Raw genomic sequence first — 25,626 nt, 5'->3', positions numbered from 1 at the left:
CATACAAGATGCATACAGTATAAATGGAGGGTAATCAATAATCAACTGTGATAGACTCAGCTACTCTCAGCAATACAATGATCCAGGACAATTCTGAGGGACTTATGACCAACGATGCTATTATCCACCTCCAGAGAAAGAACTATTGGAGTCAGATGCAGATGGAAGCACACAATTTCTCACTTGTTTATCTGGGGGGAGTTGTTTTGGGATTTGAATTTTATATTATTATTTACTTGAAAAAAATAAACAATATGGACATAGATTCTGCATGATTATATATGTATAACCCCGATCAAATTGCTTGCCAGCTCAGGGAGGGGAAAGGGAGACAATTTGGATCATATAACTTTGGAAAACTTATGCGGAAATTTTTATTGCATGTAATTGGTAATGAATAAATAAATAAATTATAAGTGGGAGGGAATCTCAGGCAGATGGTAGCAGCAGTAAGGGTAGTGGAAAAAGAGAAGAGAGACCAGAAGGGCTTCTTGAAGATGGTTGATTTTTAAGCCAAATCTTAAAATAAACCAAGGAAGCTAGGAGCAGGAGGTGAAGAGGAAGAACATTTCTGGCATTGGGGACAGTCAGTGCAAAAAAAGAGACACGAAGTCAAAAGATGGAGTGTCAAGAGTGAGGAATAGCCAAAAGACTAGGGTTGTTGGATCATAGAATATCAAAGAAGAATGGAGTGACATAAGACCCCTCAGAAAGGTAGCAAGAGACCAAGTTGTAAAGAGCTTTAAAAGCCAAACAAGGATTGTATATAAGCCTAGAAGTAACAAAAGAGCCCCCAAAATGGATTGAATGAGAAAGACTTCATGGTCAGACTTCATGAAGATCCCTCTGGGGGAAAGAACATGATTTGTGTAATCCTGGAAAAATGCCCTAAATTAATCAATTAAAAAAAAAAGATCTCTCTGGTGGCTGAGTGGAGGACACACTGGAGTAGGGAGAGATATGAGGCAACAGTCCAGGCTAGAAGTGGTAAGAGCCCCAAATAGGGTGATGATGCCCTGCAAATAGAGAAGAGGATATAAATAAGAAATATTTTGAAGGTTTAAAAAAAAGGACAAAATTTGGTAATGGATTGATATGTGGAATGAGTTCAAGTGTGGATTTAAAGATAACATGAGATGGTGAGCCTGGGAAACCAAGAAAGATGGTGTTACCCTTAACACTTCAGATGAAAGATAATGGTTTCCATTTTAGATATATTCAGTTTTGAGACTCCCACAGGACATGCAGGTGCCCAAAAGGCAGGTGGTTATTTAAAAATGAAGCTCAGACAGGCAGCTATTTAAAAATGAAGACTCAGTGAATTGAGAGTCAGACCTAGAGATGGGAGGTTCTGGGTTCAAATCTGGCCTCAGATACTTCCTAGCTGTGGGACCCTGGGCAAGTCCTTTAACCCCCATTGCCTAGCCCTTACTGCCCTTTTGCCTTGGAACTAACACACAGCATTGATTCTAGGATGGAAGGCAAGGACTTCAGGGGGGAAAAAAGAATGGAACTCAAGAGAGTAATTATGAATGGAGATATATATCTGGGAATCATCTGCATAGAAACAATAATCCAACCCATGAGTACTGATGAAATCACCAAATGAGACCATATACAAGAAAAAGAGGAAAGAGTCCAGGACAGAGCCTTGGGAGACACCTACATGATCTAGATGAAGTTCTAGCAAAGGAGAATGAGAGGAGCTCCTCTGAGAGGAAACATTTATTAAGTGTCTGCTGTATGGCAAGCAGGACAGCCAGGTTACACAATGGATAGAATTCTTCCTGAGTTCAAATCTGGCCTCATATACTTACTAGCTGTGTGACCTTGGATAAGCCACTTAGCCCTGTTTGCCTCAGTTTCCTCATCTATAAAATGAAGCTGGAGAAGGAAATGGCAAACTACTCTATAATCTTTCCCAAGAAAACCCCAGATGGAGTCAAGAAGTTGAGCACAATTGAAATGACTGAACAACAACAAAATATGCCAAAATATTAAGTGCCAGTGATGCAAAGAAAGATAAAAGACAAACACTGGCCTGAAGGAGCTCATGATCTAATAGAGGAGAGAATAAGCAAACAAATAATGTATAAATAAACTATTACAGGATAATAGGAATTAAGAAATAAAAGGAATGTATTAAAGGTGGTGAGAGGACAGATACAAGGAGAACCCAGAGAGAGTAATGCCACAAAAGCCTGCAGAGGAAATACTCTCCCAGAGATGGAGACTGACCGTGACAAAGACTGCAAAAGGTCTAAGAAGGATGAGGATATAGGAAAGACATAGATGTTTTTTAAACTTTTATGCCTTTAAGAACTCTAGTGGTCCTTATCCAAAATCCGACATGCACTGATGAGTCGCATTCCTTAGAAGAAGGTCTATATATGCCTCCACTAAAGGATTCTTTGGGTACCCCTTGATAGGTTGGGATATTTTTCCCTAAGGTTATCAACTCAAGCCCCCATTCAGATATGTTCTCTACAATACCAATTTCCAGCTGCAGTTAGTATCTCCATTATATTGTAGATAAATCTCCAGTGACTAGCACCCCAAAACCATTTAACCAATTAACATCAATTAGCTTTTACAGAGGGATATTTACTGCAAAGATTTAAGGAAAGAACAAACATTTAAGTGTTTATACTATGTGCTAGGCACTGTGCTAAGGGTTTTATAGATCCCTCATTTGATCTTTACAACTTTACAATAGTTTTTTTTAACTTTATTGTAATTTTTACTTTATTATTTTCTTTATTGTAATTACAAATAATTACAATGCAACTCCATTGGGTAGCTGCTATTATTTTCCTCATTTTACATTTAAAGAACTAAGACAGAGATTGAATGACTGGCCCAGGGTCACACTACTAGTAAATTTCCAAGGAATTTTATTCCAATATTTCCTGACTCCAGACCCAAGGATCTTTCCATTGTGTCTTCTAACTGACCAATAACAAGAACAGAAGTACATATCATTCCTCCAAAGTGGGACACATTTTCCTCTACTAATTTGGTCCCTCATACACTGGGTTCATTTTCTAAGTGGCTCTAAGTTTACTTCCAAGTGTTGAATTGATGGATGAAATTGTTCCAGAAAAGTGTCTTAGGCTGGTAGGTCAGATTTAGTACTAGGTTGGGCTCCATAGGTTGATTTTGACAGTATAGATGCCACTTTCACTGAATTGCTGACCTGCTGTATCTCACAAGGTATAGTCTAATCCATTCAATCTCCAATATTCTATTTCAGAGCAGGGAAGCATAAACCATACACATGTGTCAGTATCTTGGATGGGGAGATATTGAGGCCTCTTTGCCCACCCAGAGACTCACAATGGTCCTTATTCTAATGTGGCCAAGAAGTAGAGAGATGAGATTATCTAATTAGTGCCTTTTGTAAGAATACTGATTTTGACTCAAAAGTTATTCAAAATTTATTCACATGGAAAGCAGAAACAGTACCCGAGCACAAATCCACATAGGAGTTACAATGGCAGACCATGCTAGACATGTTTATAAGGACTGGACTCTCACTGGCCAACCCTGTCTTTCATTCTATTAGATTTGACAACTATGAGTTCACTGGTAATTTTAGAGGGAACAGTTTCAGTTGAATAATAAGGTAGGAAGACATATGGCATAGGCTTTAGAAGCAAGTAAAAGGAGCAAAAGTGGAGATTCTTGGTGTAGATGGCTTTCTCAAGAAATTTAACCAAGAAAGGAAAAAGAAAACACTATTGCTATTGAGGATATGGTCAAATTAAATTAGTTTCTACAGTGGTATTCCTAAGACTTTGTCCTTGTCCCTCTTCTACTGTTTAATAATCAGTTTAAATAACAAAGGACATAAATATCCAGTATGGTATATATCACTGATTGAAACAATAGGTCCAAATCAATTCAAGAGAAAGGTATAAAACCCTAAATGAATTGAACTCAAAAATATAATTAATTGTACAAATATAAGATGGAAGAGTTATGGCTAGATGATAGTTTATGTGAAAAAAAGATTAATTTTCTGATGAACTGCAAGTGAAATATTAGTCTACAATGTTACAGAGCAGTCAAAAATATTCTAATGCAATCCTCACCTTCATTGTGAGATCACCGTCTCAAATAGCCCTATGTCTAGAATATGAAAACCAAGTCTGGGCATCACATGTTAGGAAAGATATCAACAAGATCAAATAGTACATAAAGAAAGGTGGCCAAAATGTATTAGAACTGGAATTCATCAAATATTTATTATCATATACTACATAGACAATCCCTTGCAGATAGTAGAAGGAGCACTAGACCTCGAGTCAGGAAGACCTGAATTTGAATCTGGAATAAGACACTTCTAAGCTGTGTGTATGTCACAGTGTCTGTCTGCCTCAGTTTTCTCAACTGTAAAATGAGTGTAATAATAGCACCTACCTCCCAGGAATGTTGTTTAACCCAGTACCTCACACATGAGAGTAACTGAAATGTTGCCTTTTTCCATCCTTCTCTGTATGAAATCATAATAGATAACCAATGGCTGAAGGAATTAACTATGGTCCTTCAAAGAATCATGGAATGTTAGAACTGGTAAGAAATCTTGAACATCATCCAGCCCAATCTCTCTTCCCCAACCCCATTTTATCAATGAAGGAAGTATGTTTGACTTGGATTCCTGGAAAAATCCTAGAATATATTATTAAGGGGATGGTCAGTGAACATCTAGAAAAGGAAGCAGTTATTGGGTTACAGGGTTATTAGGTTTGCAGATTAGAAAATTAATGTAGATAAAATAGAGTTTAACCAAGAACTCCTGGGCTATTCTTGTGGTGAGAAAGGGAGAGATGTTGTCTAGGCAACAAAACTGGCAAGGTGGTTTTGAATGGAAAGATCCAAAGACTATAGGCATTAATGGTCCAATGTCACCTTGGAGAGAAATCTCAAGTCTTGAGGTCCGTCCAGGAGCCTCTTTGGAGGACCAGGGTCTGTCTGCCCAGAGGTGACGTCATGGTTGGATAAATGAGGTGAGATACACCGTGCACTCAGCCCACATACACAGGCATCACACACAGTGCTCTGCCATGGTATCATGGTATGTTTATTATATAGGTTTTTGGTACACTCGCAATCAAATTCTCTACGTATGTGACATTCAACAATTTGACTGGATATTATCAAATCACCTAAACAACACTCTTGTGATATTACTACAACAAAGAATTCTGTGATAATTTATTAGGCTTCTACAATACTCTGTGACAGATATGATTAATATGAGTAAAGCCATTTGTAGATTAGTACCCCTTGACCTGCTAAGAGGATCATTGTGGTTTTGGTCAGCTTTCACTATCCATCATAATTGCTTGGGAAATGAACAACACAACATATTCGTATCTAGGTGTGAGGACTTTAGGCCGATCAGTTTTGGGATTTTCCTCAATTTACAAGTTCTGGTTTTTTTGTGTTACTTTGAGATACCTAGCGACGCAGCTTGGCTTCTGTTCCAATAAATTCACTCAAGTGTGGTAACTGTAAGACAAGATTTATTATTTAGTAGGGCCTTGAAGCATATATTGTGCTAGAGAAAGGAGGGGTCATGGGCAGTAGTCTTTGGGTTTTTCTATAATTGCAATCTTTTGGGGGTAATAACCTAGGGGGCTTAAAGTAGGGTATATATTTATTAATTCTATAAGTATTTGCTCTCATGTTATTTCTCCTGAATTGGGGAGAGAATAATAATCATAACAAGTCCACTAGTGGGGAAATTTGGGGGAAAGAAGTCACAAAGGGGGATCAGCAGGGGGGCCTCATTCTGGGGTCTGTTTTGCTGACCTTCCTTCCTCAGACCATGACCTTGTCAAACAGTTGGTCAGGTAGGATGGCTTCAGGCACTCAAGTAGTTCCCCCCCCCCCCGCCCCTATTTAACATTCTAGTCAATGACTTAAATAAAGGCACAGATGATATCTTTATGAAACTCACAAAATGCATAATGCTTGAGGTTGTAGGGAGACAGTTGACCTATTGGAGGACAGTCATAATGTAAAAAGATCTTGAGCTAGTAAGCTAAAATTTTATAGGTATAAATGACTCATCTTACATATTGGTTCAAATAATGACCTGTCCAAGTATAAGATGTGGGGAGGTATGTTTAGGCAACAACTTTTTCTTAAAATGATATGAGAAGGGGCAGCTTGGTGGGTCAGTGGATTGAGAGCCAGGCCTAGATATGGGAAGTCTTGGGTTCAAATTTGACCCAAGACACATCCTAGCTGTGTGATTCTGGGCAAGTCACTTAACCCCCATTGCCTAGCCCTTATTGCTCTTCTACCTTGGAACCAATGCACAGTTCTAAGACAGAAAATAAGAGCTAAAAAAAAAAAGAGAGAGATGGGAGTTTAACAGACTACAAGCTCAGGATGAATCAACAATGTGACAGAACAGCTGATAAAAAGGTAAATGACTTTGGGCTACATTAGGAGGGGTCAAGCACCCAGGGAGGTGATTCTTGACATCTGCTGATTGATTATCAGATTGCATCTAGAAGAGTCTGTTCTGTTTTGGAAGGGCCTTGATGAATTGGACATTGTCCAATGAGGCTGGTAGGTGACACCGTGGACCAGAAGTCAGGAAGACAACCCTCAAACACTGTGGCCCTAAAGGTGGAACCAAGATGACAGAGTACAAACATAAAAAGCCCAACCCCTCTCTGAAAATCCTCTCCAACCAACTTTAAAATGAAGACTAGTGCGACAGAACCAACAAGGAGATGAAGTGAAGCAACTTTCCTGCAGAAAACAACTTGCAAGGAAGGCAGAGAGGGTCTCTTTTGCAGGGGTGAGACAGGAACAAGGCTGCAACAAGGAATACCAGGGCAAGCCAACAGCAAACCCACCTGCTGCTCCACGTTCTGAATCTGGCACCAAACCAACTTCAAGACCCCAAGACCCTGCCTAAGCCAACAGCAGAGCACCCCACACCTATCACTTGAAGTCCCAAGGCCAAGCATAAGCCTGCAGTGAGGCCCCAAGCTCCAGGTGCAAGGCAGTCCCCAGTGCCTGGCTGGTGTAGATCAAGAGACCTGGAGCCCCTGACCAGGTTTGAGGTGAGACCCTGGGCCCCAGCACAAGGGAGTTCACAATAGTCTGAACCCTACAAGCCATCAGCTGACCCTAGAAGAGCCTGAGTCAGCAATAGGAAATGACTTCAGAGCTCCCAGCCTACAGATCATCTTACCACCTTGGAAGAACTGAAACTTGCAGAAACCCAGAACTAGAGCTGAGGGGAGCAGACAAGTTATTCAGCCCAGTCTGCTTCAGTTTCTTCATCTGTGAATTGAGGATAATGATACCTTCTCAGAGCATAAAATATGAGGATAAAATGGATAAGTCACAACCCTTCTTGGCTCAGTTTCTCCATCTATGAAATGGGCATAATAGTAGCTTCCCAGAGGATAAAGTGGCATAATAATTCTAAAGTGTTTTGTGATCCTTAAGGTGCCATATAAATGCTAGCAATAATGATGGTGGTGGTGTGCATCTAGTTCATTTTACACGAGGGAAAACTCAAGGTGCTGGGAATGGTTATCCTGGACAACAAAGATTTTTGGGAGGCAAAGGAGGAAGAGTCATTGGACCTAATAGCTATGTCCCAAGTGTTGAAAGTTGAAATCCTCCCAGCAGTATCTCGCCATGCTATGTATCTCCCTACAATCAGAGCTATGCCAAAGGAGAATGATCTGCTTGAAGAAGTAGATTTCCAGACCTGGCGAAGGGAGGTCCTGGGTTCAAATGTGGCCTTCAGACACTTTGAGACCCTGGACAAGTCACTTAACTCTAACTGCCTATCCTTTACTACTCTTCTGCCTTGGAACCAATACTTAGTATCAATTCTGAGGCAGAAGGTATGGGTTTAAGAAAACAAAAAGATAATATATTTCCCATCACCGAGACTCTACAAGCAAAGACTGGAGGGCCATTTGTTGGTTATGTCGTAGAGAAAATTCTTGTTCAGATATAGGCTGGACCAACTGATCTCTGGTCCAAGAAATAAATAAATATTTATTAATCACTTTTGTACTATGTGCTAAGCATTATGCTAGGTGCTGGGGATACAAATATAAAGACTGAAATAATCTCTACAAGAAGGGAATTTACCAAAAGGGGAAGTGATCTGTTCAATACTGACAGGGTTTCATAATGTGAGAGGCAGGATTAGAACCCATCCATATCTCCCAAATTTCAGTCCAGGTCTCTCTCCCTTATTCTGGGAGAGAATGAGACCGTCTGGTTTATCTAGAACAAAGGTTTTCAAATGGAAGAGGTCTGTGACATTGCTTTAAGGTTCAGGTTGGTACTAGAAAGCCCAACCTGATCCTGTGTAATTAGAAAATCTTGAACCCTTGGATTTCATTTCCCAGAATCCTTTTCCCTTCATCAACATGGCATCCTTGCATATTGTTTATATTCGGTTCTGAAACTGCCTTTTCTCTATTTCCCTTGACTGGGGCTGTGGTAGCTCCTTCTTTGCTCTAGCTTTTATTTTCCTTTACTTCGAATTGTTATTATTAATAAATCTTATTAAATATGATACTTGAGGTATTTGGATATTAATTTTTAATCTTTAATAAAGCCTAATTTGTGCCTTGAGGGCCAGGTCCTAAAGAATGACTTCCTAACAAGTAGACCTGTCTAGCAGTGAATGCAACTCCCTGAGAAGCACAAGAACAGATACTACCGACCCCTCTAGGAAGCCCCTTCTTGAGGCTGACCCTGGTCTTACAGGAAGCCAGTTAAGGAGGTAAATGCATCTTCCTGGATGTGGGCAAGAGAATAGGACAGAGGGTCATTTGTGCTATCACTCGTTCCACAAAGAGGTACTGGGTACCTGTTACCTATAAGGAATGGCATTTAAGTTCTTGAACCTGATCCCTGGCACCTGCTGCCCATTAATTCTTCTTACTACTCCTACCTGCTCTCTTTCACATGGCACTTGTGTTCTCCTGGTACTTCTGATTATGTTCTATGCCCTCTATCACTTCTATGCCCTCTATCACTTCTGTGCCCACTTCCCACCTCCTGCTGCCCATGTATAGGCTTGATTCTCTTCTCTTCCCTGCTCACCTCTATGCCCACATCCTTTTAAAGTCCTCTGCTGGTTCCCTGACCTTGGACCTCAATTGGAACTTATTTAAAAAGGTTGATTTCGCTCAGGACTGGGCTGGTCCTATGCCCAGGTAACCTAACAGAATAAGTGCCATAGGGGAACCCTTAGGGTACAAGAGGAAGGGGGGAAGCCACCTACTTGTCCACCCTCAGCAGGCTCCAAATGGAGGAAGACCATGTACATGGGCTACGTTAGGCTGGGATAAGGACCCCAAGATTAGCTGAGAGGGAAAGGGAGAGTGCCCTTCTCCCCTCTGGAAGATGCCAAGCAAAAGCAATAATCACTCTGGGCAGAGCTACGAACGACAGGTAAGGGAGGTAGGATAGGCAAAAGGAAACAATGATATCTTTAAAGAGAGAGACCCTGTTTGAGGTTTTTATCCTGTCTCTGCCCAAGCCCATTGGATCTAAAACTCATCCACTTCAGCCTCTTCTGGGAACAGGCTCTGGGGTGCCCCATTCCATGCCCCAGAGGCTCTTAGGCAGTCTCTAGGACAGTCAGTCCAGGACCTAGAAGGAAGAAGGAATCAGTGACACACTACCCACTAGGAGTCAGACACTTTCCTAGGTTGCTGATTGACTAGAAAGAGGAAACTGAAAAGTAAATGAATCAAGTGGGGCAACCCCATCCGTCAGCAGAGCCCCAGGGGTTGAAGAGAGGGTGGAGCTGCTTGGCTGGGACCAATGGAACTCTAGAGATCATTGGTGAGTAAGACCTGAAGGCTGGTTGGCTGAGACACTGATGGGCGGGCAAGGGGGCTGAGGTGGGACTTCATCTCCATAAGAACCCAGGCCACCACAGCTCACAGTCTGGAATGCCCAACGTGCCATGAAGATGTGGGGTGAGTGATGGTTCAGATGGAGTGGCAGAGAATTGGTGTTTGGGGAGGGGGTGTTGGCAAAGAATAAGGAATACCAGGGGTGGAATGGGAAGGATCTATAGGATATTGGGGGGGGGGCAGGAGTACTCTTGAATGGATCAAAAAGATAGATATTTTAGATAGGGGATGGATTTGGGTTTGAGGGTTTAAGGGATGGCAATAGAGATATAGGAAATGGATTCAAGAAAAGGGGGCTACAGGGAATAAGAAAGGGTTCAAGGCTATGGAAAATGGAGACAAAGTCATGGGAAATGGTGGGCTGGAGTGGTTTTAGGTAGAACATGGACGTCATAGGGCATAGAACTTAGGGATAAGGTCAGAGTGATGAGGATGGAGCTATGGAGGATAAAGAAGGTACAATGGACTGTCTTGGACTAAGCTTTGGGACCTAGTCCTGGCTCTGTTGCTGATCTATGCTGAAAGTAGGCAAGACCTTTCCACTTTCTAGGTGTCAGTTTCCCCATCTTTAAAAGGAAAGAGTCAGAGTATCTAAGCTGTAATGTCCCTTCCAGCATATTCTGCCTTCTCAAAGATGGTTAAGTGAGAAGTGGGGGCTAGATATCTCCAAAGATGCATGGCCTCCTTTTCTAAATTTCCTTCTTTGGGGTTTCTCTCTCTGGACAGGAAACCTGATGTCATAGTTTTCTGCCCCTTCCTCAGTGGGTAGCCCATTAAAATTTATACCCTTTAAGTCTACAGGCTTCAGATTCACCGTCTATGAAACAGGTGAAACATTGGCAATGTAAATTATTTCTAACAATGCTCAGGGCTAGAAGCCAGGTCTCCTTCCTTGCTCCTTCCCTAGCAGGTTAGATGACCCTGGAGAAATGACATGACTTCTGTTTGTTTCCCCCATGCAGTAAACGTAAGAATCAATAGGTAATTATCACCATGTGACAGTCACACTTGACTTATTAGATGCTACTTATTTTCCAGAGGGAGAAAAGAGAATATCAATAGAGTCCTACATTCATTGTAGAGATGGGGAAACTGAGGCACAGAGAACAGAGCAGTGAGTTCAAGTTTGAGCCAAGGATGGAACCCAGCCTCACATGAAGATTAGCAAAAGTAATATTGCCCAGGTCACAGTCCAGTAGCCTGAGGAAAAACAGTTTTCTGATTCTATCAGAGATTTGTGAAGACCAAGAGGTGCCCTTCCTACAAGCCTCAGGTCTCTGACCCAGGCTTTGCCGGGGTAGCCTCAGGAACTGTGCTCATTGTTGAGAGCTGGATTCCCCTGAGCCCCTGGGACCAGCTTTGTGGATATCTTGTGAGGGGATTTATCCCTATATTTATCCATCTGTATGAGTCTGTCTACACTGTTGGGTATCTATGTAAGAGTGTGCCTGAATGAATGAATGAATGAATGAATGAATGAATGAATGAATGAATGAATGAATGAACATCTCAATTCAGATGAATGCATATATTCATTCATTCATATACATTTAGGAAGCATTGGCTGTATAGCAAACACACCATGTTATATAGGAATGGGAAAAAAAGACAATTCTTGCTCTCAACAAGGTTACCCTCTATTTGGGATAGAAAAGACATCAAAGTTCAACTCCCCCAGGGGGCATCTAGGTGGAGATGGGAGGTCCTAGGTTCAAATCTGGCATCAGATGCTTCCTAGCCATGTGACCCTGGGCAAATCACCTACCCTAATTGCCTAGCCTTTATTGCTCTTCTGCCTTGGAACCAATTCTAAGAGAGAAGACAAAGATTAAAAAAAAAAGTTCAGCTACTGGGTGCAGGGAAAGGTTGGCAATGTATTTGGCAAGGCTTCGAGGTCTTAAGGTACCTGAGCTCTAGAGACCTGGAAGTCTCTTAGAGACATTGAGTCATAGTCATAGAGATATTGCATAGATGACTCAGTCAGGCTTGTCAGATGGAACCTAAGGGGAGGGCAACCCCTGGGCACACCTCTATGAAAATGAATGTCACATTTTTTGGTTTTCTTTTGTTTTTGGGGGGGGGTTTGTTTTTGTTTTGTTTTGTTCTTCAAAAAACTCTTACCTCCTGCCTTAAAATCAATACTGTGTATGGGTTCCAAGGCAGGAGAATAGTAAGGGCTGGGCATTGGGGGTTGAGTGACTTGTCTAGGGTCACACAGCTAGGTAGTATCTGAGACCATATTTGAACCCAGAACTTCCCATCTCTAGACCCAGCTTTTAATTCACTGAGCCACTGAGCTCCCCACTTTGGTTTGGGGGGAGTACGTCTATTTTTGCCTCCAAGTTGGTGCCTGGGTCACTGTTTATATTTGTTTCTGCATGTGGAGCTGTGTCAATATGTCTATGAACACATTGGAATATATCTGTATGGAAGTGTATCTGTGAGTATGTTTATGTAGGAGGATCATATGTCTGCACATGTATGAGCATCTCTGTATATGTGTGTCTCAGTTGACTCCTTGCATATCTGAGTATCTGCAATATGTCAATCTGTGGAGATCTCCGTATGTACCCATCTGTGTGAACGTCATGTGTGTGTGTGTGTGTGCCTCCATATGGGACACATACTTTAATAAATACAAACACATACTCACACATATACAATGAAGACTCATCAAAGGGCCCAAGAGACATTGCAGAGATGGGGGGTTCTTGGGTCAAGAATGCTCTGGACTTGAATGAATCATCATAGCTGACATGAATATGGTCCTGTAATGTAGGAATTAAGTCTTATGGGGCAGAGGATAGAATACTGGACCAGAAAGACCTGAATTTGAGTCCTCCCTTTAATGCTTATGAGCTGTGTGACTCCAGGAAAGTTACTAAACCATTCTAAGCCTTAATTTCTTCATCTGTAAAATGGGACTAATAATAGCTCCTACATCGCAGGATTGTTGTGAGACTAACATGAGAAAATTCATGTAAAGCCCTTTATGAACTTTAAAGCACTACACAGGGGATCCCCAAAGTCTTAGTGCAGTAAGGCTTCTGGGTGGAATAGTACTGAGGGCTGAACTCAGAATTATGGAGAAGAGTTAAAATCCTGCCTCAGGCACTTATTAAACGGGCATCTCCTGACCAAGATTCTCTTAGCCTCAGTATTCTCATCTATAAAATGGAGATAATAGTAGCTCCTACACACAGGGTTGATGTATGGATCAAATTCAATAGCATAAAGTGCTTCATAAACTTTGAAGTTCAATGTCAATTTCAGTTATAATCTCCATTTCATAGATGGGAAAACTGAGATTTAGATGTGTTTGGTCATTTCAGTCATTTCTGATTCTTTGTGACCCCATTTGGAATTTTCTTGGCAAAGATACAGGAATGGCTTGCCATTTCCTTCTCCAGCTCATTTATCAGATGAGGAAACTGAGGCAAACAAGTTTAACTGACTTGCCCAGGATCACTCAACTAGTAAGTATCTGGAGCTGGATTTGAAGTCAAATCTTCCTGACTCCAGGCCTAGTGCTCTATCTACTGGGCCATCAGTATTCAAATCCAAGTCCTTTTTGACTCCAAGTCAAGAATTCTTTCCATTTCACTTTGACCTCAATGAAAAGAACAAACAGCCTAGCCCAGGGCACACTAGGTTGGGGGAAGGAAATGCTTTGAACCTAGTCAGTCCCTTCTTTCTCCATTCCCCTTCCTACATATTCAGATCATGAGTTCTCTGTTCACAGGTATCCTGACCTTGGCCTTCCTACTGACCATTACCAATTGCCATGGCTACTCTAAGTCTCTTGCCAAGTGCTTCGAGGATCCTGAGTATGAAGCCGTTCTGAAAATTGCCCAGGAGGGGCTTGGAACCTCTGCCATTCGGAAACATATCGTGGTGGTGGGAGCTGGGATGTCTGGGTTGATAGCAGCCAAGACCCTGCAAGAGGCTGGACACCGGGTGAGGAAGCAATCAATCAACAAATATTTATTAACCACCTACTATGTGCCAGACCAGAAGCTTCTCAAGAACAGCTCTCTGGTTCCCAGAAACTGTGAGCTCCAACAGTATGACCTGGTAGCCAAAAAGGAAAAAAAAAATGGAGCAGGGGCAAAGACTTTTCCTTCTAAACTCCAGTTTGTCTAGGTCTTTCCTTATTCAGCTTCTCTTATTCAATCTTCTCCTTCAAGGTCAGGATCTTTCTGCCTTCCCAAATGAGGAAATTGAATAGCTAGGCAGTACAATAGATAGAGTTCTAGATATGGAATCAGAAGACACGAATTCATATCCAGCCTCAACTACTTACTTGCTGTATGACACTGGGCATGTCACTTAGCCTAAAAAAAAAGGAAAAGAACTTGCCTAACTCAGCATAGAACCAGGGCATGAGCTCAAGGCCCTTGATTCCGAGGACAATGTTTTCCCTTGCACCATACCTTACCATGTTCTATCTTTCTGGTAGAATGTATGCTACTTAAGGACAAAAAATATCTTACTTTTGTATTTATACTTTTTGTATTTGTTTTTATGCTTAGCATGTATAGTAGGCATTTAATAAATGCCTTGTTGGCTAATTGATTAAACTCTTTATGCTGACACTGAGGGAAAGAGGGCCAAAGGAAATAGCCCCCACTCCTCACTCGGGGCTTTCTCCACTCTTATGTGCTTTCAAAGGGTACTGCTAAATACAGAAGAGTTCCTTCCTCCCTACGTCACTGTTGTTCAGTCATTGAGTGACTTGCCTTCCCCTCAAGTCAAGGAAGATGGGAGGGTGAGAAAATATGCTGGGAGAGTCAAGACTTGACTTAACAATGGGCTCTTCTTGAACCTAGGTGACAGTTTTGGAAACCAGAGACAAAATTGGGGGAAGAGTGGCAACATTCCGGAGCCCAGATCGGAACTGGTACATTGAATTGGGTCCTATGAGGTTGCCAGCCACCCACAGGTAAGACCTGGGGCAGGGAAAGAAATTGAATCTAAGGCATGTGTGAATTAAATATCTAGGAGACCATTAGATCCCAGAAGTCTTAAGCCATAGGAGTCAGAGTCATGTGTCTTAATTTGCTAGTGTGGCAGGTAAGATTCCTGACTACAGAAATCATGGAAGTCAGGGGATGTGACATATGGGGACTAAGGTGAAACCTTGGGACAATTGAAGGATCTTGGGAGAGGGTTTAGACTGAGTTTGAATAGCCAGTTTTCTCCCCAATTCCTTTGAGCTTGTGAAAGGATCCCTCTCTCTCAGCTGTCCCAGCTTATCTATGTAAGCCATCTCTGGCAAGTAGCATAGGAATCTGGGAACTCAGTCTCTTGGGCTCTGGTCCCTTCCTGAACTCAAGCCCACTTCTTGGCTGGCCTTAATTTGTCTGGCCTGACCATGTGGGTAGCTGGGTCCCCTTGACCCTGCTTGTAAATTGGACCAGGACTCATGGAGAATCTAGGACTGATGGAGCAGAAGTAACTTGGCTGGTGAGTTACTTAAAGTTAGAAAGGCTGGAAACTTGATTTTGCTCCTTCTTTCTCCTTACTAATAAATAAGTATAATTTAGTATAACATCTCCAAGGTTAATTTTTATTCATAACAGGGGAATGACAGGTTCTAACTTGGACAGTTGTCCCCAGTAATGAACTTTTCAAAGTCCTATCAAATACCCACTAGGTAACAGAGATAATAGAGATTGTTATCTTTATTTGAGGAAGAAGAAAACTAGTGTTCAGAGATGTCAAGGTACTCAATGTCCCACAACTAATTTAATGGCAGAGCCATTGCAAAGTATCATTGTCTCCTATCTCCAAGACCAATACTCTCCCTGTTTGCTCAGGATTGCCACCAGGGTCTGGCCAGAAGGCAAGCTATACCAAATAGTCAAAATTTATTTTTGAAAGTGAGTGGAGCTGAGCAAGGACTCTGAAAGAAAGGAAAAAACCCTGGAAATACTAAAATGAAGAGGAGGAATAAAAAAGAAAGAAGAGACAACAAGGAGGGATGTGGAGGAGAAGGGTTAGAGAGCAACACAGGGATGGAGGTGATATAGGAAACTGGTGGAGAAACTGGCAAAGGGAGATTTGTGTTGTAAACTCACATCAGAGAGGAACAAGTCACTCTCCTCTGTAGCTTGGTATGGTGGGGGGAAAAATCAAAAGATCTGAGTTTGCCAGTTTACTAACTGTGTGACTTTGAACAAGTTACTTAGTCTCTTTGAGCTATGTTATTCTGATCATTAGGCAATTAGGTGGTACAGTAGATAAAGTCTTGGATTTAGAGTCAGGAAGACTTTTGGCCTTAGACACTTACTAGCTATGTGACTCTTGGCAAATCACTGTCTGTTTTGGTTTCTTCAACTATAAAATGGGGCTAATAATAGTAACCCCTTCCCAGATTCATGGATCAAATGAGATAAGATTTGTAAATTTAAAAGATTTTTAAATTTTAAAGATTTGCTAGTTTACTTCTTTTTTCCATCATTAAAACATCCCACTTAGTTTACAAGAGTGTTGTGAGGAAAATCCTGAGTAGATAGTCAAGTGATAGTGATGTGAGCTGTACTTGGAATCTTTGAACATCAGCGCTGGATGAGAGGACCTTATTCAGTCTAACACTCTTCCCTCATTTTATGGGTGAGGATTCTGAGGTTCCCAGAGGGAAAATGACTCACTATTTATCCAGGGAATTAGTAAGTGGAAGTGGACACAAATTCAGTCTAGAAGTTTTCAGGACCAAGGAGAGTTATACCTGCAGTGTGTAATGCGGGACAGCTAGGTGGTGCCATAGTGCATAGAGTGCTGAGCTTGGTGTCCAGATGACTCATCTTTCTAAGTTCAAATCTGGTATCAGACACTAGTGGTGTGATCCTGGGCAAATCATTTAACCCTATTTCCTTAGGTTTCCTCATCTATAAAATGAGCTGCTGAAAGAAATGGCAAGCCACTCCAGTATCTTTGCCAAGAAAATGCCAAAAGAGGTCACAAAGAGTCAGACATAACTGAACAACAACTGTTGTTTATAATTAGATGACCTGAGTTGGAAATTTAGTTTTTCTGCTCTATGACAATGAGCAAGAGACCTCCTCTCTGGGCCTTAGTTTTTGTCATCTATAATATAAAATGGTTATGACCTCTAATTTCCATACCTTCTGGCTCTAAATCTATGATCCAAATAGATGATATTTGAAAAGTGCTTAGCAAACTTTAAAGTGCTAGCTATTTTTAAATTTATTATTATATTATAATATATTATTGTTATTTAAAAGGCTAGCTATTGTTATTGTTATAACCCCTCTCTACTATAATTTGCATGGGACACACTATTTTGCATCTTTGCTCAAACTATAAACTAATAGAAATTATACCTTCGGACCCTACTTCCCTTCATCGCTTCTTATCTTCCCCCTTCACGTACACAGTGAATCCATTACCACCAAATCCAAAGATGTAGCTCAGGGGGAGTGAAAGAAGTCTGGATAGATGCCAAGAGACCTTGATTCCAAGCTCCAATTCTGCCACCAGCTTGTTATGTGACCTTGAGCCAATTCTTTTCCTTTTCCCCAGTTTCCTCCTCTGTACAATGAAGGGGGTTGAGGTTAAGGTCTTTTTCACCTCAAAAAGCTGTAAGAGAATGGTACATTTCCTTAAAGTATACATCCAGAAGAGAAAAAGAAATCTATTCTTATCCAATATATTTTCACTCTATTCCTCTGAATGACCTCAGAATTTTTTTAAAGTTTGATTAAAGAAGGGAAAAAGCATTTATATAACATTTATTTTGTGTCAGGCAGGGCTGCCAAATACTTTACAAGTATTATCTCATTTGATCTTCACAACCACCCTGGGAGGTACTTATTGTTATTATTCCCATTTTACAGATGAGAAAGTGACTTGCCCAGGATCACACAACTAATAAATAAATGTCTGAGCATGGATTTGAACTCAGGTCTTCCTAATCAAAGTCTACCATTCTAACCACTACAGCATCTAGCTGTCTCAATTATTCAAGAAAGAGCAGCAACTATTATTCTTTTCTTGAAACCAAAACAAGATAAAATTGGCTAAGATAAAAGCAGGAAGAAGCAAATACTGTACTTCAAGAAGTACCTATTGATCAGAGCTCTCTGAAGGTGGAAGGGAATGGTAGTTTTGGAATTCCCTACTAGGGAAATCTCTACTGGGCCAGAAGAGGTGACCAGACCAATATAACCAATGGCATTCTTTTCTTTCGGTATTCTAGGCTGGTCCGACACTATGTGAAGAAAATGGGTCTAAAAATGAACACCTTTATCCAGGCTAGTAAAAATACCTGGTATTACATCAATGGTCGTCGGCATAGGACCTCAGATGTATTGGCCAACCCCAACATTCTGGGCTATTCTGTGAGCCCTAAGGAGTCAGGCAAGATGCCCAGTGAACTCTTCCAAGAGGCAATATCTAAGGTGACCAATAAACCCCTCATTCAACCACCTTCTTCCCCTACACCTCACCAATCAGATAATAGATCCTTTGGGAAGCCCTTGTCTAACAGCCTTAGGGTCTGACCAACTATCCTGAGTTCAACTCTCTGGAGCCTCTGCTCATTCCTGTTTTCCCATTGGGCTTTATCTCCAGGTCAGGAGGGGACAGCTGGGAGCCTAGAAGCATTTGTGCCTCATGCCTCACCAATGTCTCCACTCCAGAGCTCTTAGTCTTTTCCTGTCATAATCCCCTCTCAGAAAATGAGCAGCTCAAACCAAAGGACACATGTGTCTCCAGAAGTCTCTTAAGGAAGAAGTTCTTTGCTAAAATTTCAGGTTTTATAGAAAATAGGTATGCCCAAGAATTGTGATGTCCTGAATGCCCTGCCCAGAAGTATAGTTACAACTGGTCCAAACCTCTTCTATCTCTTCTACTCTCCCTTAGCCCCAAGCCAGGTCCTCAGACTATTTCCTCCATCAGACATCCCCTCCTTCCCATCCATCTCTTCCATGCCCTCTCTCCTTTGGAAAGAAGAATGCAGAGGGGAGGTATTCAGGCCAAAGGCAACAATAAACCCCAAGTGCCTTGTCTATTCCTTCATTAACCCATGATCCTTCCTTTCCCTATAGATAGTGGACGAGCTGCAGCACACCAATTGTAGCTACATACTGTCTAAGTATGACACCTTCTCCACCAAGGTAATGGTTCCATGAGATGGAGGAGGGGGAGGGGATTCTCCACCCAGTTCAGCCCCACATTCCCATCCCTTTCCCTAATTGTGCCTACTCTCTCCTCCTCAACCCTCTGTTCACTGTGCTCCCCACCCAGGCCTACCTGATAAAGGAGGGGAAGCTGAGCAAGGGAGCTGTCCAGATGATTGGGGATATCATGAACGAAGATGCTGGCTACTACAAATCTCTCCTGGAGTCTCTGAGGAGTGATGAAATCTTCTCTCATCCAGACAGGTGAGGCAGAACATGAACATGAAGCCCATTGGGAGAATGGGGGAAGGGGCAACCATTGTTGCAATGGCAGGAATTTCCCAGCCCGGAAATGCCTATTAAATGCCAGGGGTGGTGCTAAATGTTTTACAAATCATAACCCATTTGATTCACACAACAAACCTAGGGGGAAGAGGCAGTAGAAAACAAGAAGCTCTCTCTCTGTCCACATCTAGTATGTGGACAAGAAGAGCAGAGAGATCTTGAGGGGGGCAACAGCAAGAAAGTTATACATAATGGCATCAAAGCAGTTTAAGCAAAGCATAATAGGAATTCCTAAGGGGAAAGGTCATTATAGAATAAGGAAATGTGGAAAGCTTCATGGAGAAGGTAGCATTTTAATTCAAAGAATAGGTAGGAGAAGAAGAAAGGGAGGGTATTCTAAGCACATAGACAGCAGGAACAAGGAAACAACAATGGGAAAGTGGAAGGCATATTTGGGGGCAGAGAATTATCTGGTTTGTTTTTTGTTTTTTCTTAATTCAAGTTTTATTTAGGGATTCTTGAAATGGCAAAGAAACTTGGTTTCCATTTTTGACCATTGTTAAAGTAGGTAAAGGAGTTGGGGAAAATAATGCTCCCAGACTTCCCACTGTCCCTCTACTCTACCCTGGAGATGAAACCTCATGGGAAAGTAGGAATGAACAGAAGCTCCAGAGATCCAAACTAGATCTAGCATTGAGTTAAATCTGGAATGCAGAAGGAGTGTACTCAACAAAATAGTTGTCCTGATGACCACCTGCAGAGTGAGCAATTACTCCCTTTTTTTCATAGACATTAAGTATGAGAAGACAATGTATCTGGGGGACCTGGCAAATAAAACAGAGCCAGGTTGTGACTAGCCTTGAATCCTAGGATAAGGAGAGGCAGTTGAGAGCCCTGACGTGAACAGAAGAATGGCATGTCCAAATCTAGACACAAAAAAATTCTACTCTGTCAGTAGTATGAAGAAAGACTTGGAGAGGCAAAGGGTAAAGGAGGGAACAAATTTAAGAATCTATTAACATAATTCAGGTAAATGGTGATATGGGCTTATTTTAGGTATGACAATAGAGAAGAGGGGGGGATATATATGTGAGAGCTGTCACAGAACTGTTCTAAGCCGACTACATGAGATAAGAAGTTCATAAGATCTAAACTGGAAGGGACCTCAGAAGCCAAGAGTCAAACCTCATCTTTTTTTTAAACCCATACCTTCTGTCTTAGAATCCATACTACGTATTGGTTCTAAGGCAGAAGAATGGGAAAGGCTAGGCAATGGGGGTTAAGTGACTTGCCCAGGGTCACACAGCTAGGAAGTATCTGAGGCCAGGTTTGAACCCAGGACCTCTCATCTCTGGGTCTGACTCTCAATTCACTGAGCCACCCAGCTGCCCCCTCCTCATCTTCTAAAGGAAGAAATTGGGTCCCTGGAATTAAGTAACCTGCCCAAGGTCACATTGATGGAAAGTAGAAGTCAGGATTTGAACACAAGTCTTTGGCCACAGAGTCAATTCTCTTTCCACTGCATTAGAACTAGGACAGGAAAATGGGCAGGATTCTCCTTTTGACTCCTTCCTCTCTCCCCAGTGTTGGGAGCTAATTACTTCCCCTTCAGTCATAGGAAAAGCTCTGATCTGGGGGTCCTTAACCTTTTCCATGTCATGTCATGGACTCTTATGACAACTTAGTGATGCTTATGGACTTCTCAGAATAATGCTTTAAAGTGCAGAAAAGATATAGAATTAAAAGGAAATTAATTATAATAAAATACATCTATCAAAATATTTTTCTATTCAGTGAATTAAGAGTTACAATGAGTTAAAAGCTCCTCCTCTAATTGTGGAACAGGTTCTCCCCTCCCTGGAGACATTTGCCTTTTTAAAGTCAGACCTACCAAGAGCAAGGCTTCACACCAAAAAACACTGATGAATGGTGGAATTTTAAAAGGTTCGAGAGGCAAATAGGGTGCTACTGATGAACATCAGAGGGTCCTGTAGGAACACCCCATAACCTGCCACATCCTTTTCTCTCTAGAGAGCTGAGAATCTCACTTCCCTTCTCCTTTTTATCTCCCTGGACAGCTTTGATGAAATCACTGGAGGCTTTGATCAGCTTCCCAAAGCCCTGTACAACTCCTTGAAGTCTGGCACTGTCCGATTCCGTTCCACAGTGGAGAAGTTAGAGAGGGATGGGGATAAGATCAGAATTACCTATCGGACAGAAAGACCCCACTCAGTCCCAGTCACCATTACAGCAGACTTTGCCATCATCTCACCAACAGCCAAAGCTACACGCCTTATCCAGTTTGAACCCCCACTTTCCCTGGCCAAGCAAGATGCCCTCCGCTCCATCCACTACACCAGTGCCACCAAGGTGGCCCTTGTCTGCAAGGAGCCCTTCTGGGAACAAGATAACATCAAAGGTGGGGCAACCATCACAGATTTGCCCACAAGATTTGTCTACTACCCCAGTCATGATTTCCCTGGCAACATAGGTGTCCTTTTGGCCTCCTATACCGTGGGTGATGACTCCACCTTTTTTGCTGGCATGAAACATGAGAAGGTGGTGGACCTGGTGCTGGGTGACTTGGCAACTATCCACCAGAGACCTAAGAAGGAGCTGCAGAAACTGTGCCAGACATCCGTGGTAAAACGTTGGACCCTGGACCCATTCACCCTAGGTGCATTTGCAGAGACCACCCCTTACCAGTTTGTTGACTATTCAAGGCCCCTCTTTGAGCCTGAGGGTAAAATTCACTTTGCTGGTGAGCATACTTGCCAGCCACATGGCTGGATTGATACAGCCATCAAATCTGGGCTCCGGGCATCCAAGAACATACAGAAAGCCATTGATGCTCTATCTGAAGCTCACAATGATACTGATCTTTTCCATGGTGTTGTTGATGACTATGATGCCAAGGATAGCTATGACTCTAACGTGGCTTTGGATGAGGGATCATTTTTATTTCTGGAAAGCAAAGGAAAACCACAAGAGGTCTGCTCATCAAAGAGCAGTCATTAAGAGAAGAGAAGGAGGTAGAAAAGAGGTGGGAAGCAGGCAAGATAGAATTCATTAATATAGCCTAGGGACTGGCATATAAAGGAAATGAATCCAGTGAACTCTTATTTATAGAGTAACTATTATGGGCAATATTGGATGCTAAGAAATTAAGCGGTAAAGTCTAATCAAAGAATCAGAATAATTGAAAGGAACTTCAGAATCTGTCTGTGACCCGAATCTCATCAACAAATTCTTGATTCCTCCACGAGGAGAGAGGGCTTGGCCTCTCATTGCTAGCCTCTGTGCACTGGGTTCAAGGGCGGGGCAGAGCAAAAGCTTGACCCTGCCATAATTTAAGGCTAAAAGATCTGGGTGTAAGAAGTAGGTGAATCGGAGTGAACAGAATGGTCCTAGTGGTCCTAAAAGTAAATGTTTGAAATGTGGCTGCTACACCAGGTCTATAGCTTGGGGACAAACATCTTTCCTAATTCATGTTCTGCCTAACAGATGTAGGCTGAACACTACACGGGTGCTTATTTGGGTGACTTCATGGCAGAGAAACAAGGGTAAGAGATGGTAAGAGTTCTTTGCCCAGGGGAAACAACCATAGGCATGGGATTTGAGTATATCTGGCCATTCACTTCACCAAATAAACAAGAAAAAAATCTACTATTTTGTTAAATAGCAAATATATTAAATTAAAAAATATATTTTCTGGAAACTGAATAAATAATATTTCTTGCATATATGTGCAATGTTATTTTTTCCAAATGTACATAGCTGCTGATGTGATCAAAATATAAATTCATTTAAAAAGTGTCACTGATCTCAATCAACCAACAACCATTTATTAAGCCCTACTGTGTACCAAGCACACAATGTGTGTATGTTTGTAGGAATGGGGGAGTGATACAGTGGCAAAAATGAAGTCGTTTCTTCCCTCAAATAAATAACATTTAACAGAGGAAACAAACATACATATAAATAAACAAAATATTTACATAGCGAAAACATTTATTTCTTATGCAAGAAGAATGGGGTGGTCAGAAAAGACATCATGTAGGAGATAGCATTTGAACCGAGCCCCAAAGGGAGGTAGGAATTCTAGAGGGAAGAGGTGAGGAGTGAGTGCAATCCAGGCATGGGGGCCAGCTGATGCAGAGGTGGAATTTAGAGCAGCTTCCAGGCATCTAAATGTTCTTGATCTATGTGGGGTATATGAAGTATTTAGAGAAGACTAGTACCTCTGGCACAAGGGCTCATCAAACCCTTTTCAAGGCTGCTTTCCTTCTTTGGTATCTATTTGATACCTAGTTGTCACCTGTTGCTCCAAAAAGCTGTAGTATGAGCAGCAGTCATACCTGAGTAAACCATCTTGGCATGGAGGCTAAATCAGGTTTAGAGTGACTAACAGGTCTCAAATCCATCAGTGAGTCAGGTAAATTCTATCCCAGGCACAGGCAGATGAAAACAATTTGTTCCAATGGACATGAAGGCAGAGGGAGTAGGCACTGTGGACCACTTAGAGTTTGTTTTGTTTATCAAAGAAGCCAAGGTCATCCACTGCAACCCAAGTCATCACAAGTCATCTTGACTGGGGGGGAAAGAGATCCTGGGTTCACATCTGACCTCCAACATTTCCTAGCTATGTGACCATGGGCAAGTCACTTAACCCCAATTGCCTAGTCTTTACAGCTCTTTTGCCTTAGAATCAATATTCAGTGTCAATTCTAAGACAGAAGGTAAGCGTTTAAAAAAAGGTAGTTTCATGAATCCCTCTGAAGATATAACTATTGTTTTCATAAATCATTTGAAGGATAAAATTATCATTAAGGCAGGTTAAGAAATTATTAGTATTTTGGACAGCTGGGTGGCTCAGTGGATTGAGAGCCAGGCCTAGAGATGGTAAGCCCTGGTTTCACATCTGGACACTCCCTAGCTGTATGATCCTACTAGGCAAGTTACTTAACCCCCATTGCCTACCCTTTACTGCTCCTCTGCCTTAGAACCAATGTTTAGTATTGACTCTATGACAGAAAGTAGGGATATAAGAGAGACAAAGACACAGACAGACAGAGATACAGAGACAGAGAGAGACAAAGAGAGACAGAAAGAAAAAGAAAGAGACAGAGACAGAGAGAGAGAGAGAGAGAGAGAGAGAGAGAGAGAGAGAGAGAGAGAGAGAGAGAGAGAGAGAGAAAGAGAGAAGGGGGGAGAGGGAGGAGAAGGGAGTAGGGAGAGAGAAGCCAATAACTGCAACTCAGCCTCATTTAAATACAATTTATGTGCAAGTCAAAAGGCATCATCCATACCATTTATTATTTTACTATCTTATTATTTTATTCCTACCTCAAAAGTCTGATGGGCAAGTGACAAGGCAGCAGATGCAGATACACAAGGAGTGGTAGTCACAACTCTGCCCACAGGCAGCCCAAGGCATAGAGTCATCTTCTTACTGGAGGTAACAATGGGATTTAATAGCCCCTGGATGTCTGAGCATCCTTTTTTAAGGACCATGCTACTCACTTCCCAGAAGGGGCTAGAAAAGTTGCCTGAAAAATTATCTGCTTGAAACTATCTGCCTCACCTGACCCTGGCCTGCTTACCTTGGCAAGCAGGGATACTCCCATATGATCAAAACACAAAAAAAAATGTACAAAAATTTTTTCAAAGGTGATTCTATTCACCATTGCTATGTGGAATGTAGGTATGTTAGTAGACAACCTGAAATCCAGTAGACCTAAAAGATGAAGAGCTCTTATTGCAAGAAAACTTAGCAGATATTGTATACAAACGGCAGCCCTGAATGAAACAAGGCTTGCAAATGAAGGCAAGCTTACTGAATTGGAGCTGCATACACATTTCTTCTGGAGTGATTGCTGAGAAGAAGAGTACCATGAAGCTGAAGTAGGCTTCATAATTAAATCTAATCTAGTCAACAAGATTTTTGCCTGCCAGAAGTTGTGAATCACAGGCTTATGACAATGCAATTGTCAGTTGCAGGAAAGTACCAAGCCACCATTATCACTACATATGCTCCCACCATGATGAACTCTGATGTGGTCAAAGAAAAATTTTATGGAGGTCTAGAGACCCTCACCAACAGTGTGTCAAAAGAGAATAAGCTTGTAGTTCTGGGTGATTTTAATACCAGAGTATGCACAGACTATCAGATAAGGCAGGGAATCCTTGGGGGGAATGGCATTAGACACAGCAATAGCAATAGTCACTTACTACTGAAGACTTGTGCATCTCATGACCTTTTCATCACCAAC

General features: G+C 41.8%; 1 protein-coding gene across 1 annotated transcript; it reads left to right on the top strand.

The window, feature by feature from the left end:
• The first annotated feature begins 12,793 nt into the window (after positions 1-12,793).
• On the top strand, positions 12,794-23,116 carry LOC100032718 (L-amino-acid oxidase-like). Its single transcript, XM_007492963.3, has 6 exons — positions 12,794-13,883; positions 14,756-14,868; positions 18,148-18,349; positions 18,998-19,066; positions 19,197-19,333; positions 21,433-23,116. The coding sequence occupies exons 1-6, from the start codon at positions 13,650-13,652 to the stop codon at positions 22,370-22,372; spliced, it is 1,695 nt and encodes a 564-aa protein (XP_007493025.2). The 5' UTR covers positions 12,794-13,649; the 3' UTR covers positions 22,373-23,116.
• Positions 23,117-25,626: the final 2,510 nt, after the last annotated feature.

Source organism: Monodelphis domestica, chromosome 4, assembly GCF_027887165.1.
Source record: "Monodelphis domestica isolate mMonDom1 chromosome 4, mMonDom1.pri, whole genome shotgun sequence".
In the NCBI taxonomy this organism is placed as follows: domain Eukaryota; kingdom Metazoa; phylum Chordata; class Mammalia; order Didelphimorphia; family Didelphidae; genus Monodelphis; species Monodelphis domestica.
The sequence above is the reverse complement of the archived record's forward strand: the minus strand, read 5'-3'. Positions and strand labels throughout refer to the sequence as shown.

Excerpts from the sequence above, each read along its gene's own strand:
- LOC100032718 (XM_007492963.3), top strand. The coding sequence starts at position 13,650 with ATGAGTTCTCTGTTCACAGGTATCCTGACCTTGGCCTTCCTACTGACC. Across the intron at positions 19,067-19,196 it reads ATGACACCTTCTCCACCAAG|GCCTACCTGATAAAGGAGGG; the intron begins GTAATGGTTCCA and ends CTCCCCACCCAG. Across the intron at positions 19,334-21,432 it reads ATCTTCTCTCATCCAGACAG|CTTTGATGAAATCACTGGAG; the intron begins GTGAGGCAGAAC and ends CTCCCTGGACAG.